This window comes from Hoplias malabaricus, chromosome 5 (genome assembly GCF_029633855.1).
Source record: "Hoplias malabaricus isolate fHopMal1 chromosome 5, fHopMal1.hap1, whole genome shotgun sequence".
In the NCBI taxonomy this organism is placed as follows: domain Eukaryota; kingdom Metazoa; phylum Chordata; class Actinopteri; order Characiformes; family Erythrinidae; genus Hoplias; species Hoplias malabaricus.
In genome coordinates, this window is record NC_089804.1 from 8,986,949 (window position 1) to 9,002,804 (window position 15,856).

Below are 15,856 nucleotides of genomic sequence, written 5' to 3' on the forward strand. Positions count from 1 at the left end.
GTGGATGTGGCTGGTGTTACATAAATCTGCATATCTCTGTAACATTTTGTCTTATTGAGAAATGGAGAAGAAAGATGGACTCCGTAGACTGACCAGAGCAGACTACAGTACAGACTACAGAACACGCACACACACATAAAGCGCCTGTCTGTGTAAACAAATTGTTCTGCAGTGCTAAATAACTAAGACGAAGCCCTGAAGGGCCCAATGAAAAAAATGTTCTAGGGGTGAAAAATTTGCATGCAGTTCCAGGTTTGGCCAGCAGATCAAATTATAAATTCATAACTTACATATTTATATTTAAGATAAAAACAAAATTTCTCATACCCCTCCAGGCTGAACAGGGGGTGAAGAAGGAGTTGAGAATTAGCATGCTGACCACAAATTAGATTTGACCACAAAGGAGCAGTCCAAGTAGAAGTCCCACACTGCCCATGGCCAAAACATGAGCAAACTGGCTGTCATACAGCTCAGGGGTGATACAGTTTCAGCTGTTTTTAATTATAAATATATAAATTATAAATGTATAATTCGACCTACTGGTCAAAGCTGGATGTTTAGCACTTAGATCCTCAGATTTATTTTCTCTCTCTTGTTTCATTGAATCCCTGAGGGGTAACGAAAATATATATCTGCCTCCATTTTCTGGTCAAAACTGATATGACATGGTAAGTGTTGGCCATTAAAATGTTTTTACCCTTCAGGCTAACCTCACTAGTAGGAAAAAAACATTTATATTTTGATGGTTACAATTGTACAAGTGGTAGTAGAAATATTCATCTGGTATAGTGTGTGTATAACAGGCAGAAAAAATAATAATGTGAAAAGGTTTTTTTATGTCGTGCACTTTAAGGCTATTATAAAGACCACCTTTGTTTAGATTGAAATTATTGTATATAACTTCACTTTTTTGATGCTGATCACATTCAGAAATTTCAGATTCTTCAAATGTTTTTATGACATATCTACCAGAGGCAGATTATATTTGAGTATAATTTAAGTATAATATTGGGTAAGCAGATTTGGTGGCAAGTTGTTTTGAGTGACAAGCACTTGTGCAGTGTATAGCCACTCTTATTTGAGTAAGTTTACTAATGTAAAATGATTTCATTGTGAAATAAATGTTACATTAATTTTTTATATATATATTTACACTTGTAATGCACCTTTCTAGACACCTAAGGACACTTTAAAATCAACACTTCACCGAACCCCATTCCATTCAACACTCAGTCAACACCCACAAGCAAGAAGCGGCAGCCAAATGCACACAGCATCCTCTCAACTTGGAGACTATTTATGTTAATTCCCTAATGTGATATTGATGCTTTCTTAGCTTAAATCTCTGTTACATAGATGTTGCTTCCTGCAAATGTCCTGTAAACCTTCTTTATTCACAGACGTGCCCCTTATTTAGGGTATGAAACAAGGTTTATTATTATTATATGTTATTACTGAAACAATGATTTGACATTGACGTGAATTATGGTAAAAATCTCTGCATATTTTAATATTGCTACATATTTGAGCCCTATTACTGATCATTTGGTGCCTCCTCAAATGAATATGTGCTTTTAATGTAATATATAGTATATATAAGGCTATACTGTTTAATAATATGATATTCCCACTGTCAGCCTCTGCTCTTGGGGACACGGACAGACTGTCTCAGCACACGCCCAGTGAACCTCCAACAGGCCTGTCTAGAGATGATCTGGATCGGGACTATATGGACACTAATCTGGAGCAGGATCTAGATCAAGACCAGGACCTCACTGAAGATAGAGCATTAGAATTTGATGCCACTCCCTCAAGGGCTATGGAGCTGAAGGTAAGCTAGAACTGTTGATAATTTAAATGAATTCTAATGCTGATTATTCTGAAGCAGAACAGTGTCTAATACAATTGAATGGCATTTAGGAAATGTAATGAATGTGAAATAGAAACTTAAATAGACCTAGACACTGTCAGATTACATCTCTTTACACCTCCCCATGTAATGAACATCAGGACAAATAAAATTAAACAGTATTAGTGGTGACATGCACATAATGACCTCTAACAGAATCAGGCTTTTTGTTTCAGAAATCCAAAGCTTTCTGCTATTTTATGCAGAGTGTATGAATATTGAACAGATATTTAAACTGAGCTGGAGGAGTCCACACACACATTATGTTAACACCTGATTAACACTCACCTCTGGCCTTGCTTCTCCTGCAATTCAAAATGTAATCCAGCTACTCTTAGACCACTTGTCCCTGTCCCTACTGCCCTATCTCCACCATCCAGCCAGTTCTCTTTTCACTTCTCTCTCACTCGGTTTCTCTCACTCTATCTCTGTCTTCTTTTTGCCTTTACTACTGAATTCAGGAAAAAAAATGTATTATTTCTGTTTTCTGTACCTATCCTCTCTGCATAACTTGCATCTTTCTGACTTTATCCTGATCTGTCACTATACTTTTCTGCCTTTACTATGTTGCCTTGCAGTGAATTTCTCAGTCTAATCCAACCTGGATGATCTTCTCTGCTAGCTTTTAATCCCACTCCTGCTTTCTACTAAATGCTATTTCCTCCATTCCCTTGCTTGCAGAGGGAGGAGCCAGGGTCTCCTCTAGACTCTAAGGCAGAGGTATTTTATGTTGTGTAGCATATGTTTGTCTATCCAATTTGTCTGTATGTGTGTCTGTCTACATCTTTTTGAACGTGACAGCATGGCTGTGAAGTTCATTAAGAACAAGTGATGAAATCACCATTACGTTAGCCGTGCTTTTAATGCCAGGCTTTTAATGCCACTCAAACCAGTCTGAGTGCAGAAATGTTTTAGTAGGTTTTTTTTAACTACAAGGTTTGTAGCAAATGTTGTGAGGTTTCTGCTCACAAAAAAAGTCACATTTAACCTTATGAAGTGAGATTGTGGATTTTGAAATTGGATTGAAAGTTATAATAATTTTCCGTTATGCTTTTGCATTACATGACTAAAAATATGTGAATGTGCTTGAGTTCTCTTAACTTTGGACCAGTAATTAAACATTTAAACTATCATCTGAATACTTATATAAACTTATGTAAAAATGGAGAAAGTATATAGGCCTGTAACTGATTAAAATACTAGGTAAGATTAAAGTGTAACAGTTTTGCTTGTATTTTCAGTTACTGAAAATGTTGTTGCCATGCTTTAAACTGAGCAATATGGTGTGATTGGAAGGCAGAATTAAAACAGCTGTAACTAGATGAACTATTCTGCATCAGCTTGAAAAAATGCAACAAAAGATGTTTCTCTTTTTAATTTTTCCTTGACATACTGTTTGCAGTACTGTTTCTTCTAAAGGGACCGAATAGTATTTTTGCCAGGATTCTATGAAGCTGGTCCAAACCCACAACAGTGGCTATAATTAAATGCATTTGTGGGTGGTGCCTAGACGTTTCATAACACTAAAGTAATATTAGAATCGCTGCACTTTTTAAATCAGAGACTTTGTTTTTTGCTCGCTTAACAAGCACAGTCTACAACATCTGTATCACCTTGAAGCTCATTACTTCACGGAATACTCTCAGTCCTAGTGTGTGCTTTGTGAGTTTAATGGACAAGAAGAGCTGAAACAGATGGTACAGAAATAGCAGAGCGGTTTGAGCATATTGCCAAATGAGTTCATTTGAATACCATGTTGACTCGGATGGATCAAAGAGTGGCACACATTGCTTCCTACTTTACATTCCCTTCACAAGTTTTATAGGATTAGGGGTGACATCGTTGCAGCATTTCGTCTTGCTTTTAGGCCTTTCACTTTCTATGTTTCAAAATCTCCTTCATAAGAAAGCTGAAGTCATTTGTGTCAGTGGCATGGGTACATTATATTGAAATCTGTTTTGAGGATTTCATTGAGAAAACAATATTCAGAAGTGTGTATCTAGGACACTGACACAACCTTGCCTCACTCACTGTGGCCCCATGCCTGACTTTAGGCTGTGTTTATAAAAGACTTGCTCTGTCTGTTTGGCTGCCTGCCTTGCCCTCTAAACTCGACCATGCTCTGCCTCCCTGTCTTCACTCTTGCCACTGTCTTCCCCTGCCGCTTCCTCGCTGTGCCTCGCCCTGCCTCGCCTCGCACCATATCTCACACCCTCACCCCTCTCCCCAGTCGGACCAGGATTTGGCCCCTCGCCCTAAACAGGAGGTACTACTTCTGGCACATTCATGCCTCAGCTATTTCTCTCTGATATGATCCTTTCAATAGTTTCTGTCCTCATACCTTTCCCTGAATGATGGAGAAAATGGTGACAATATATTTCACATGTTCATATGTGTTGTTTTTTATATTTTAGTTATATATTTCTTCATCTGATCATGTCCAAGGCTTCAATTTGTAACTTAGATTTAGCTTCACTACTACATGTTAGAATAGTCCAGCTTTTATTATTTAATACATCAGATTTATATTTGGTTTGTTGATTTTATATGCTCAATAAACACAGGCTATATTTTCAGTATGTTTTAATCTTAATAAAGAAGCAATGGTGAGTAGTAAATTCTGTTTGACATGTGTTACATCGAAAAGAGTACAAAGCACTTATTCTGAAATTGATCCCAAGATGCACCAATACGGCTGGCGCATCATTTGACAAATGAACTGAAGTTTGTAGAAACCCATAGGTCATTGTTTAGAATTGAAAACACCTGTGTTTCTTTATGAAATACTGTGGTGGAAAAATGTGCGGTGTTTCTTGTCCAACCTAAATGTACTTTAGGAAATAAGCATGTATACACAAAGCATGTACATATACAGATATCTATTTGCAGTGAAAAGAATGTAAACAGCTGTCAGTCTGTAATCTGTACCCATGTAATATATGTGGTTTCACACATTGTAGTAAGGAAGTTTGCTTTGTGACGGGGTTGTATTGCAGCAGTTTCTGGATAAGCCAGAAGATGTACTACAAAAGCATCAGGCCAGCATCAACGAGCTGAAGAGAGCACTGAGGGAACCCAACAGCAAACTTGTCCACAGAGAGAAACGCCTATCTGCAGCCTCTTCTGGTAGCACTCCAGAGAAAAAAGCTGTAAGTATAAAAGGCTTAAGCAGCCTGCAGTGTGAAGTAGGATGTTTGAATAATCAAGTCTGTACAATATGTATATTGCTTGTCCCATTATCTTGGGACTGAAGGAGTAGTTTTTACAGTTCTTTAAGCTTTACTCTCACTGGGCAAAACAGTCTTACATTGGAACAGATTATAATATTATATTAATGACTTTCTTTGGTTAATGTCTTTCTTCAAGAGGTGATTGTTGGTCTCTTATGTCCTGTGATTGGCTAAGTATAAGCTAAAACTTTTGAAATTGCAACAAAAATATTTCTTTTTTTTTTTTTTTTTTGGTGCGTTTTCAAATGATGAATATGATTACATGCAACAATTGGAATATAGCCAGTTCTTTCAAATACATTCAGTGGATATAAATCCATTCCTTTAATTTAACCTAATTCTTACATTTTGTAACATACCCACACCAGGCTTTTGCATTATAACAAAAAGCACATTTTAGTTACAGTAATAGAGTGTACAGACGTCACTCGCAAGCAATTGAAACTGTTCACTCTATATTGATATATAGGCCTCTGAGGAACCCTTATTGATTGAGAAGCCAGACGGTTGTCAAAGAGACCTGACCCTCAGTTCAAAAGAGGAAAAGAACAAGAGCCCTGCTAGAATAGATCCATCACTTACTGGTTCTCAGCATGAAGGAGAGGAACCGATGAGAGAGCAGATCCATATGCCTCATGGTAGCATTATGAGAAACTATGCCCCAACAAGGAAAGCAAAGGACTCCATCCCTTCACCAGAGAAGCCTCAAAGAAACAGAGCAAAAAGTTCTGTACTGAAGAAAAAACATATCCAGGATTCACAGTCTGTTTTGGACAGTAATAATGGAACTTCACATGAGAGACATGTAGAGAACAGTGTTCATGCAAATGGCTATGATGAATATCCAGTAGAGGGGCACTGGACTGAAAGTAAGTACGTAGGCACTGACCATACAGAAGACGCTGTGAACTCAGACTTTTGGAATTATGAAGAGAGAAGCTGGGGTGAGGCTTCTCCCAATGCAGCAATAGACAAACATATGAGAGATCAGTACAATGGAAGCAGATGGCACAGGCAAAGCATGGAAGCTGCAAAAGACAAAACAAGAACTTCCACAAGGGCCCAAACAATTGGGGACTCAGTTAAGAGCAATGTTGCTCAATCAGAGGTCAAACGAGTCGTACCCTTGAAGCCTGAGAGGTCAAAGAAGTTGAAAGGAAATAAGGGAGTCAAGCCACACGACCACACTGAAAGTAACAGATCACTTAATGAGATTGAGGCAGCAAAGTCAAATGAGGATTCATCAGGAAGTGAAAAGGTACTGGATTTTTTCACACAGATGAGTAGGCCTGTAGTCATGGGTATCAATACAGCAGTTGCTAAAAGAAATCCGCCTGCTAATGGCCACAGTAGGGAGGCCAGAGCATTCAACCAGACACTGCGACCAGACAGGCAGCTATTTCCGAATCCGGCAGACAGTATTAATCAGAGACTTAGAGCTGGGGATGACCAGATCTGTTGTGAAGATCTTTCCCCACTCTCCGATTTACCATCAATCTTAACATTTTCTGATTTTGATCAAATGACCCCTTGGTGTCCTCTTGTAAAATCCCAGAGGACGAGAGAGACACGAAACAAACAGACTGCCTCTATTGACTCCAGCCACATCCTTCTCAAGAGTTCCAGCTTAGAGTCCGCCAAGAGGAAACCAGTGGTAACAATTGCTTGGCACCTCTGCTTGTCACTCACAGGAATTGTAGGCATCGCATGAACCTGCACATCCATATCTTATAGTTGTTGTTATTTTTAAATTTTTATTATTTTTTAATTTCTTTAAAAAACCTCCAACTACACACTACTGTAGAACATAAGCACCTGTATCTGAGGAGAGATGGGTGAAATGCCCAGTTTGGCATCTAATCTTATCCATTGGCTGATTGAAGTGTTAGGTTTTCTAGCCGCTGGCTGATTGGATGAAGATGTGCTTTCTCCTTTCCCTTTCACTCCTCTCCACAGCAAAACATCTGCTTGCACATTTGAGACAAACCTTAGGATCCTCCATGTAATTTTCATTGCTTAAGCTTCAAGCTTGCGTTCCTCTTAATTCCCACTGTGCCTATGGCCTTTCCTGTCAACAGCCTTTCTCTGGTCTCATTTTGTCAGTCAGAAAGGGAATGGTTGTTGCTCGGAATCAAAGGCACCATGCTATTATGCTAAAATGCCATTTTTGCAAATTTGGGGGCTTTTGCAAGAAAGACTTTCAAAAATGGCCATGTAATTGCTTATGAGCAGGGCACAGAGGTAATCTGATAAGTAATTGTTTGAAATAAGCTATAATCCTGGGAAGAAATGATATGCTGTCATAGACTGAAAGCCTTATATTCAAGGGCAGGGAATAGTTTGAGTACTTATCTGATTTTTATCTTGCACAGCCTAAATATAACCCTATGAATGACTGGTTAATAACATTTTGGAACAGTTGACCTGTGTGCTGACTAAGCATTGCTTTGAAAGTTAAGGACACGAAACTCTTAAATTGTACCTCTTTTTTTCCGCTTAGTTCTATATTGCTGTGCCATGTCAATAATAAGAATTAGCAGAATACCTTCAAGGCCCTTAAAGTGGCACCACAGTAACCTTGAAAGTATGTTAGCTGCCAGTTCTTAAGTTTTCTTGTGCAATGCTGCTGACGAACCTTGGAGAATAAATGTGTTCTGACCTTTTTGGGTGGCTGAGATTTGTTTTGTGTGTCCAGCTGGTGAACTGCGGGCATTATGGTGTCCTGCTCCTTTTTCTTAAGACCACCGAGCTCTAACTCTGCATTACTCTTCCTATTATTTCATCTCACCAGGAGCCCCTCCCTACTCCAGCTATTCATGCGGAACCTCAGGAGGAAGCCCAGGTGCCTCATTTTTCCACTCATCTTGCTAATCCATAAGTTTAAACTTTGGTGTTTCTTTAATGAATAAAAGCTAAGAAGCCATCTTTGCTTCCATTCCACAGTAGCATGAAGTCAACTGCATGCTCCCCTACGTTCCTACCTAATCATACATGTAACTTGTCAGATTGTGTCTCGTGATTCAATAAGGCAAGTGGTTTTGTCTCACTGCATGTAAAGGTGTCCCAATGTGGTCAGGAAATCATTCATGGTGGTCATTCACACATTCCAGCAGCAGTTATGAATTGCCTTAAACAACAAGCCAAGGCTTTTCTTTGTGTTCCAACTTCTTAAAGTTCTGTCATATAAGGCAGATGATTTCTGCAGGAATACATTATTTGGGGCCAATCTCCACACAAAAGTGGCATGCCACAAATGTCAAATCCCCTAATTAATCCTCCCTCAGAGACAAGTACAAGCTGCGAACCTGAAGTCACACCATCTCTTGTGTTTTTTGTAACATGTAGATTTTCACTACCCTTGTTTACTTTGCTGTGACCTAAACATCATTGTCTGAAATTATTTGTTTTTTAAGACATTGTCTTTCTAACCCTTGCCTCATCTTGCCACAATCCATTTCCTTGTTTCTACAAGCATAGTTTGATTCACTTGCCTCATATAAAAGCTTTCCTCCTCTGATTTATATTCTTCCTCTGTCGCTAAAGAGGGAACCATGGGAGAGACGCCTAGGATCTGTGTCCGAGGATGACCCTGACCCAGAAACTCTGTATCTCAAAGAGACCCACCTGGGCATTGAACGGAAATGTTCCAGCATCACAGTCAGCTCCACTTCCAGTCTGGAGGCTGAGGTGGACTTCACTGTCCTTATGGACCTTCAGACAGGGATGGAGGAGTTTTCCAGAGGTATGTCTGAGCTTGGGGAGAAGGACTACTCATCTGAATTTAGCCTTTCAGATCGGCCAACACATCCAGCCTTCATACTAGGGGCTGACCCCATCATCCTACCAGAGGAAAGACCTGCAGACATTTGGAGAACTGTGGAAGAACCAAAGCCTATTGCAGAGCAGAAGCCAGTGGAAGAGCGCAAACCTGAGGTAATGTGGGAACTGGTTCGTCACCTGATGAAGCGGTGCATATCTGCATCTGTCTTAATGTTTTTGATCATATCATTTTTATTTTCTCTTGCATCCTACAGGGCATCAAAACAAAGCATGACTTTACATGGGAATTTCAGTTCATGATTGATGCTAATTCTGTTCCATATGATGCTGCCTTCCATAGTCGAATATCAGTCCGTTGAAGGTTTGGTTGCTTTAATGTCAAACTTTTGTTTAGTTTCTCACAGCTTCTTCTTTTCTTTTGAACCATGCCTCATTTTATGCTCTTAAGTTCTTGCAACTGACAAAGCCTTCCAAAATTCCCGCAATCTTGTTCTTAGTCAAGACTTGTGCTGTTGTCTCATTGTCTTTAAAGCCTTTTGTGCCAAAAAAAGCTCCACGGTCAGTGAAAGCGGCTCAGGCTTTGAAGAAGGAATCTTCAGAGCTTGCAGCAAGACGAGAAGGTTCAGAGACTGCATCCTTCCCACCACACAGCAGAGAGAGCAGTGAAATCATCGCCTCGCAAGCTCTGAGGAGGACTGAAGTTAAGATAGAGACACAACCAAATGGATCAGAAGTCACTACGACCATTATGGAGATTGCAGATCAGGTACTGACACTTTGACACTTAGCTAAAAAAAATTGTCCCATTATTACTATTATTATTGTTGTACATTCCCTTAATTAATCTTGTGCTAAATATATTGAAGTCACTGCTGCCAGTTGTTCATTCAGCTTATGAATTAAACATGTTCATACAGCACATGGATTTATATTGTAATGTATGCAATTTTTTTATTGGCAACAATAATCAAAATACACAAATACACATACAACTACTTGCATTGAAACTGAGCAAACATCTCAGTTAACGTCTTATAACAAATGAGCAGTATAAATGTTTGCATGCCAGTTATTTCCAAGAACAATGGTGATTTATAGACATTGATCTCAATTAAGCTCAATAATATTTTAATGTTACAGGACCATGGTATGAGGGGTTTACGAGAAGCCTCCTTCACGATGGCTGAGAGGATCTCTCCTGTATGTATGCTCCAAGCTCAAACCATGTTATTCTTGTGTAATCCAGGGTATTAATAGGGAGATTTTCCTTTTCCTTTAGGGAAGTAACAGCTTCTACTCTTTTGAGAAAGATTTACACTAGATGTTGGAACATTTTCCCATGATCCCAACAGTATGGGATGCTGATGCATCACTCCTTATAACACAAGTCCCCTGCTCCAGAGCTGAATGCTGGGCTGCTGTATAACACTATAGCCAATATGTGGCACTGAACATGTTTGGACATACGTTTTCTAAGTTCATTTCACCTCTTACACTGAATGGAAGACTATATTTTAGTCTGTTTTAGTCTATTTTATTTGTTTTTGACAGGTCAGCTTTGGATCTTTGGCAAGAGAAGGCTCTGGGTCTCCTCTGATGGTAACAGAGAATTTGACATCAACTACCACGACCCATGTTACTAAGGTAGGAAAGACAATAATGAGGCAATAGGGTGAGGCTTAACCTGGTGAGGTCTAACAAGGAAGAGTATAATTTTATTTATTTTTTTGCTTTAGACTGTGAAAGGGGGATACTCAGAAACAAGGATTGAGAAGAGGATCATAATTACTGGAGATGATGATGTTGACCAAGATCAAGTAAGTTCTGAGACTTTTAACCAAATTGCTGATCATTTAAAACCAGTTTAAATCCTTTGGAATATCCGAAAAGCTATAGTTTTTCTTTCTGACTTCAGACTTTGCTTTTTCACAGGCGCTTGCTATGGCAATAAAAGAAGCCAAGCAGCAGCATCCTGACATGTTGGTTACCAAGGCCATTGTTGTCAGGGAAACAGAATCTTCCACACACGACCCACATGAGGAGTCCAAGGTATTTGTCATATTAACTCCCAAAGAGCACAATTAATCCTCTCTCTGTGAAAATAAATAGTTGTGCTTCTACTAAAGCGTTTTATCTGTCACATTGGTCTTTTTAATTGGGGCATAGGTGGTGTCTTGACAGGGTCATTAAGGCATGTCAGTAATAGTATAGTGAACTTCCTGTGCCTTGTTTCTAGTGGCAGATTGTGCTGACAAGCAAAACATTACTGTGAATGTGCTGAAAGACACCGGGAAATCTCACATTGTTATTTACAGCAACAGGAACATGTTTTAATGAGAATGTTAATATAAATGCTTCTCAAAGTCTAGTTGGAATTTAAACTGTAAGTTGCAAGTTTTTAATACTGTAACTTTTATAACACTAATATTCACGAAGAATGAATGATTGATTTTTTTTGCAATATACACTCCACTTTTGCAAATGATGGTAACCTTCTCTCCCATTATTTGTGATAATGAAGATACCTCATGCTCCATAGCCCTAAGACAGTTATGCAAAATCAAGTAAATGCAAAACCATTTCAAAATTGTTTCAAAATTAGTTTTATGAGACAATAGTTTATAATACATTACAACTGTTACTTTATTGGTGTTCATGGCCTCTGTTTGTTTTCAGTCCTGATCCCCTAGGTTCTCTGGACTGTGTACAGGAGAAATTCTGCATTTCAAACCCTCCAGGACCCAAGGACCTTCCCGGTTTGCTTACGGATACACATATACGCTCCGTCAGAACTCATAACTTACCATATATGCCCTCATCTTTGTTCTTTTATGTTTGCTGTGGTTGTGAAAATTTGAATGGGAGCTTTGGACTCAGACCCTGGTTTTTGGATCTGGGTCTGTACTGTCTCCAGGGCCAAAGACTTTGGCGAAGTGCTCTGCAGCACTGAAGTGCTTCAAGGGAATACCACTCTGTCACCTTCATAGTCCGAGTAAACTTTCCTCTCAGCTCACTGGGCATGATGCACTAGGCCATTTGACTTTGGAGCTGATGACTTGTCTCGGTGTAAGGACAGTATGGACAGTTGAGCAGCGAACCTATCTAGGTGCAGGGACAGAAAAGTAACTTGTCTCTGTTTACATAAGCCCATATTCACTCGATTCTCGATAAGCTAGAATTAGACTGCTGTTAGATTCTGATTCTCATAACATTCAGTTGCATGTGGCAAAGCAGGGTTTAGCTTAGGACAGATCAAGACATTTCACATATAATGGGCATCACAAAAACCAGCTACAGCCGGTCAGTGCTCTCATCAAATAGACGGGACAGACAGATTGTTGGACACAAGGACACCATATGTGCCAACTACAGAAAGAAAAGGCTTCTGAGAAGCTGAGAATGGCTCTCAAACCATTATCAACAGAGGGGAGAAATCAACAGGAAACTGCTTTGAAACATTCTAACTACTGAACCTCCTCAGAAGAATTCTCTTGATGTATAATTGGACTTGGAAAGCCCTACTGTTACTCTCCTGGATGAGTTTCTTAGAGGTAACATTATTTTCCCTCCAAGATGGACCCATGGATATGGATAATTCCCCATAATTTTCAAAGAGCTAATACATGACGGTTAAATATTACATGTTAAATGCAAAGTCTAATCCATGTCTCTCAAATCCAGTCAGAATTTTATCAGCCTGGTTACAAATATAAATGGTTATGTTAATATTTTTCACAGAAATGGAAGAACCAATGAATGCTCCAGATATATTGTTTTATATGAGCATTTTTAAACTAAAATTATTTAAAGACCTAGAGACATGGACTGTAATGCTAGTCATGCATAATGTTAAAGTCTGTTGCATACTTGTATCATATGCATGTGAAACTGTTCAGCTGTTACTAACATCCAGTAGTTTTTAGAGAAAGAGAAGGAGAATTAAACACTGCTGTATGGCTTTTCAAATACCCCAGACACCCAAACTTGCCTGTAGATTTTTAAAGTTATTTTTTATTATATTTTTAACATATTCCTGGTTTATTTGCAGAGTAAAAAACATGTTTATGCTGGTGCACCTTGTCCAATACTGGCAGTTACTGGATGCCATATTAAGAGATCATTTTTCAGGTTTTAGAATTTCAACCTGACGAGTCCTTACTGTGTGGTAGATGTCATGAGCCTTTGATTTCTATTTTTGGTGGAGTGTGTACACAGTGATACTCTTTACAAACTTCCCTCTGTAAAACTAGTGCTGGAACCATGTGAAGAATGAATGCAGGTGTACGTGTTGTAGTGTGTTCTGAGTGTATGAGTTTAATATGTGTGTGTACTGAAATTCTTTAAAAGGTCTTGGAGGATCTTGTGGTAGGATGAAGAAAAGATTGACAGAAATACTTTAATTTTATTAGAATGATGGAGGTGTCTTTTTGTAGATGATATTCTGATGGACCTTCGACAAAAGACTGCACCATGTGATTATCACATCTTCCTCAACTTGAAATTGTCACAGATGGAAGCAGAGGTTTCACAAATCTAAGCAGTACAATTAAAGACTTGTAAAGGGGTGGCTTTCCAGGAAACGTTCAAATGAAACTAATGCTAGATCCAGGAATAATTCTACAAGGGTAAACATTAGTTTCTTGTTATTTAATTAAGTTACCACTGAGCTGAGCCATTAAGTTAGAAATGAAATATTTCTCAGATATTTAGTCTTGGTTTAACAGAATTGATAATTATGGAATAAAGGCTTTAGATACAACTTTTAAAAATGTGCCCTATTTGGTAGTGAAGACAGTAATATGCACCTAAACAAATAGTTTTAAACATTTTAACTTTAAAACACATACATTAGTTCTCAAAGGCTTTGTTGAAGATTTTGCCAAAATCCACGAACAGCACATAGGGTTAAACATAAAAGATGTAAATAAACACACATTTACTAATTAACATATTATTCATTCATTCATTGTCTGTAACCGCTTATCCAGTTCAGGGGCACGGTGGGTCCGGAGCCTACCCAGAATCACTGGGTGCAAGGCAGGAACACACCCTGGAGGGGGCACCAATCCTTCACATGGCAGCACACACATTCACTTTTGAGTCGCCAATCCACCTACCAACATGTGTTTTTTGGACCATAGGAGGAAACCCACGCAGACACAGGGAGAACACGCCAACCTCTTACAGACAGTCACCCATAGTGGGACTTGAGCCCACAACCTCCAGGTCTCTGGAGCCTCTCAGCCACTGTGCCACTCTAATTAGCATATTAATACAATTTAAATTGATTCTAACTTTAATGTATTGTCTCAAAAAACAAAACAAAACAAAGAACAAAAAACAAAAAAACTTGTCTATTTGGACTAGATCTTACCTCATTCTACCATGTCGCATGGCTCAGCTCGTTGTGTGGACTATTTTTCGGATGTCATAGAGATGTAAAGGATCCGTTGTGCTCCAGTCAGCACCAGGCAAGGTTTGGTATGCTAGTGTCTAATTGGTTAAATAAAATAAGGCCACCTAATTCATTTGCATAAAATGGGCTGTACAGTGGATCTGATTTCACTGCTTCACAGGCCTCTGTGCACAGCGGGATACCTCAGAGCTCCCCAGCGATATGAACAGAATATCGTGTAAGTGGATGTGTGCACATAGTACTTTTTCAGCGCTGCTGGATTTGGCTTCCTGTTCTGTAAATCATTACAAGAACCTACTTCATCATTTTTATTTTTAGCCATTTAGAGTTTCACCTGGCCAAGCTGAGCCCGGTATTTGTTAATATATTAATTCTGACAATTAATAAAGCTAATGCTCTAAAGCTTAATCTTAAACCTGCTATCCTGTAAAATTAAATTATAATGTTGGCTGATATTAGATTGTGTTTTAAAAGATTGCCTCTTTTAATCTTAAAAAGTAGTCTTTTTACAAAATCAAGATTTTCAGGCTCTGAACTGTGATTTAAAATGAAATGAAATTATTATTAATCCGGATTTATAGCTACATTAGTCAAGGACTAGGCTTAATGTGCAACTGGAGAACCGCCCCTCATGTTCTTGTTAATAGTGCGAAAGTGCTATGGAGAAGCTGCTAACTTAATTCCAAACCAGTCATCAACTTCTTAACCCAAAACCTTTGTCTCATCCTTAAACCAAGATATATAATAGCCCTGAATACATTAGCTGTGAGCTTCTGCCATCACTGAGCTCTCCTGCTGGTATTGTTCCTCCATTTTGCTCTGATATACTGAGGAATGGGGAATGCAGAGCGGGCTGATTGTTCAAACAGCTGTGTCATCTAAGCAGATTGTGCTTCCATTGCAGTTCAAGTTCAGGACTCCCTCTCCTTTTTCTCTTATTGCTCAGCGTGCCATTGACACGTTAACCTTTAAGAGAGAGGCTCTTTGATGAACAGAGGGCCATGTATGATCTGATTCTTTTTGCATTTCCATTTCTTTCACTCCTACTCTGTACTTCTTACTGCTCAGTTCTCTGTGTTTGCTGTACAGTGTTCTACATGAAATAAATCAAAACAATCAATTATTACGATGTAGTGTCACAAACTTTTCTTAAATGTGGCTTGCATGTTTATGATTGTTGTTTTTCTTCTTTCTGCCCTCATCTGGTCTACAGACAAAAAGCAGTTTCATTCAGTCATTCATGGTCTGTAATCACTTATCTAGTTCAGGGTCACGGTGGGTCCGGATCCTACATGGAATCACTGGGCGGAAGGCAGGAACACACACTGCAGGGGGCGCCAGTCCTTCACAGGGCGACACACACACACATTCACTCACACGTATGGATACTTTTGAGTGGACAGTCCACCTACCAACAAATCAGTCACAGAAGATGACACTGGCCCATCCAATGTGTCTTTGGAAAATTTGTATAAATTCCAGTTTGCATTGAACTTTTACTAAACACAACATTGCACAGAT

The 15,856-nt window shown here is 39.0% G+C and overlaps 1 protein-coding gene across 7 annotated transcripts in view; it reads left to right on the top strand.

The window, feature by feature from the left end:
- The window catches only part of si:dkey-178k16.1 (band 4.1-like protein 1), a 60,004-nt gene extending 44,561 nt beyond the window's left edge, over positions 1–15,443 (top strand). For 2 of the 7 annotated variants that reach the window (XM_066670085.1, XM_066670086.1), the window contains exons 12-24: positions 1,638–1,831; positions 2,591–2,629; positions 4,140–4,175; positions 4,906–5,058; positions 5,609–6,397; positions 7,931–7,981; positions 8,683–9,072; positions 9,452–9,685; positions 10,060–10,119; positions 10,471–10,563; positions 10,656–10,736; positions 10,852–10,968; positions 11,596–15,443. In XM_066670085.1, the coding sequence (XP_066526182.1) occupies positions 1,638–1,831; positions 2,591–2,629; positions 4,140–4,175; positions 4,906–5,058; positions 5,609–6,397; positions 7,931–7,981; positions 8,683–9,072; positions 9,452–9,685; positions 10,060–10,119; positions 10,471–10,563; positions 10,656–10,736; positions 10,852–10,968; positions 11,596–11,601 (2,243 nt within the window). In that variant the 3' untranslated portion in view covers positions 11,602–15,443. Of the gene's footprint in view, positions 1–1,637; positions 1,832–2,590; positions 2,630–4,139; positions 4,176–4,905; positions 5,059–5,608; positions 6,398–7,930; positions 7,982–8,682; positions 9,686–10,059; positions 10,120–10,470; positions 10,564–10,655; positions 10,737–10,851; positions 10,969–11,595 lie in introns of those variants that run through there. The other 5 variants (XM_066670091.1, XM_066670087.1, XM_066670090.1 and 2 more) reach the window with 5 other exon arrangements.
- Positions 15,444–15,856: the final 413 nt, after the last annotated feature.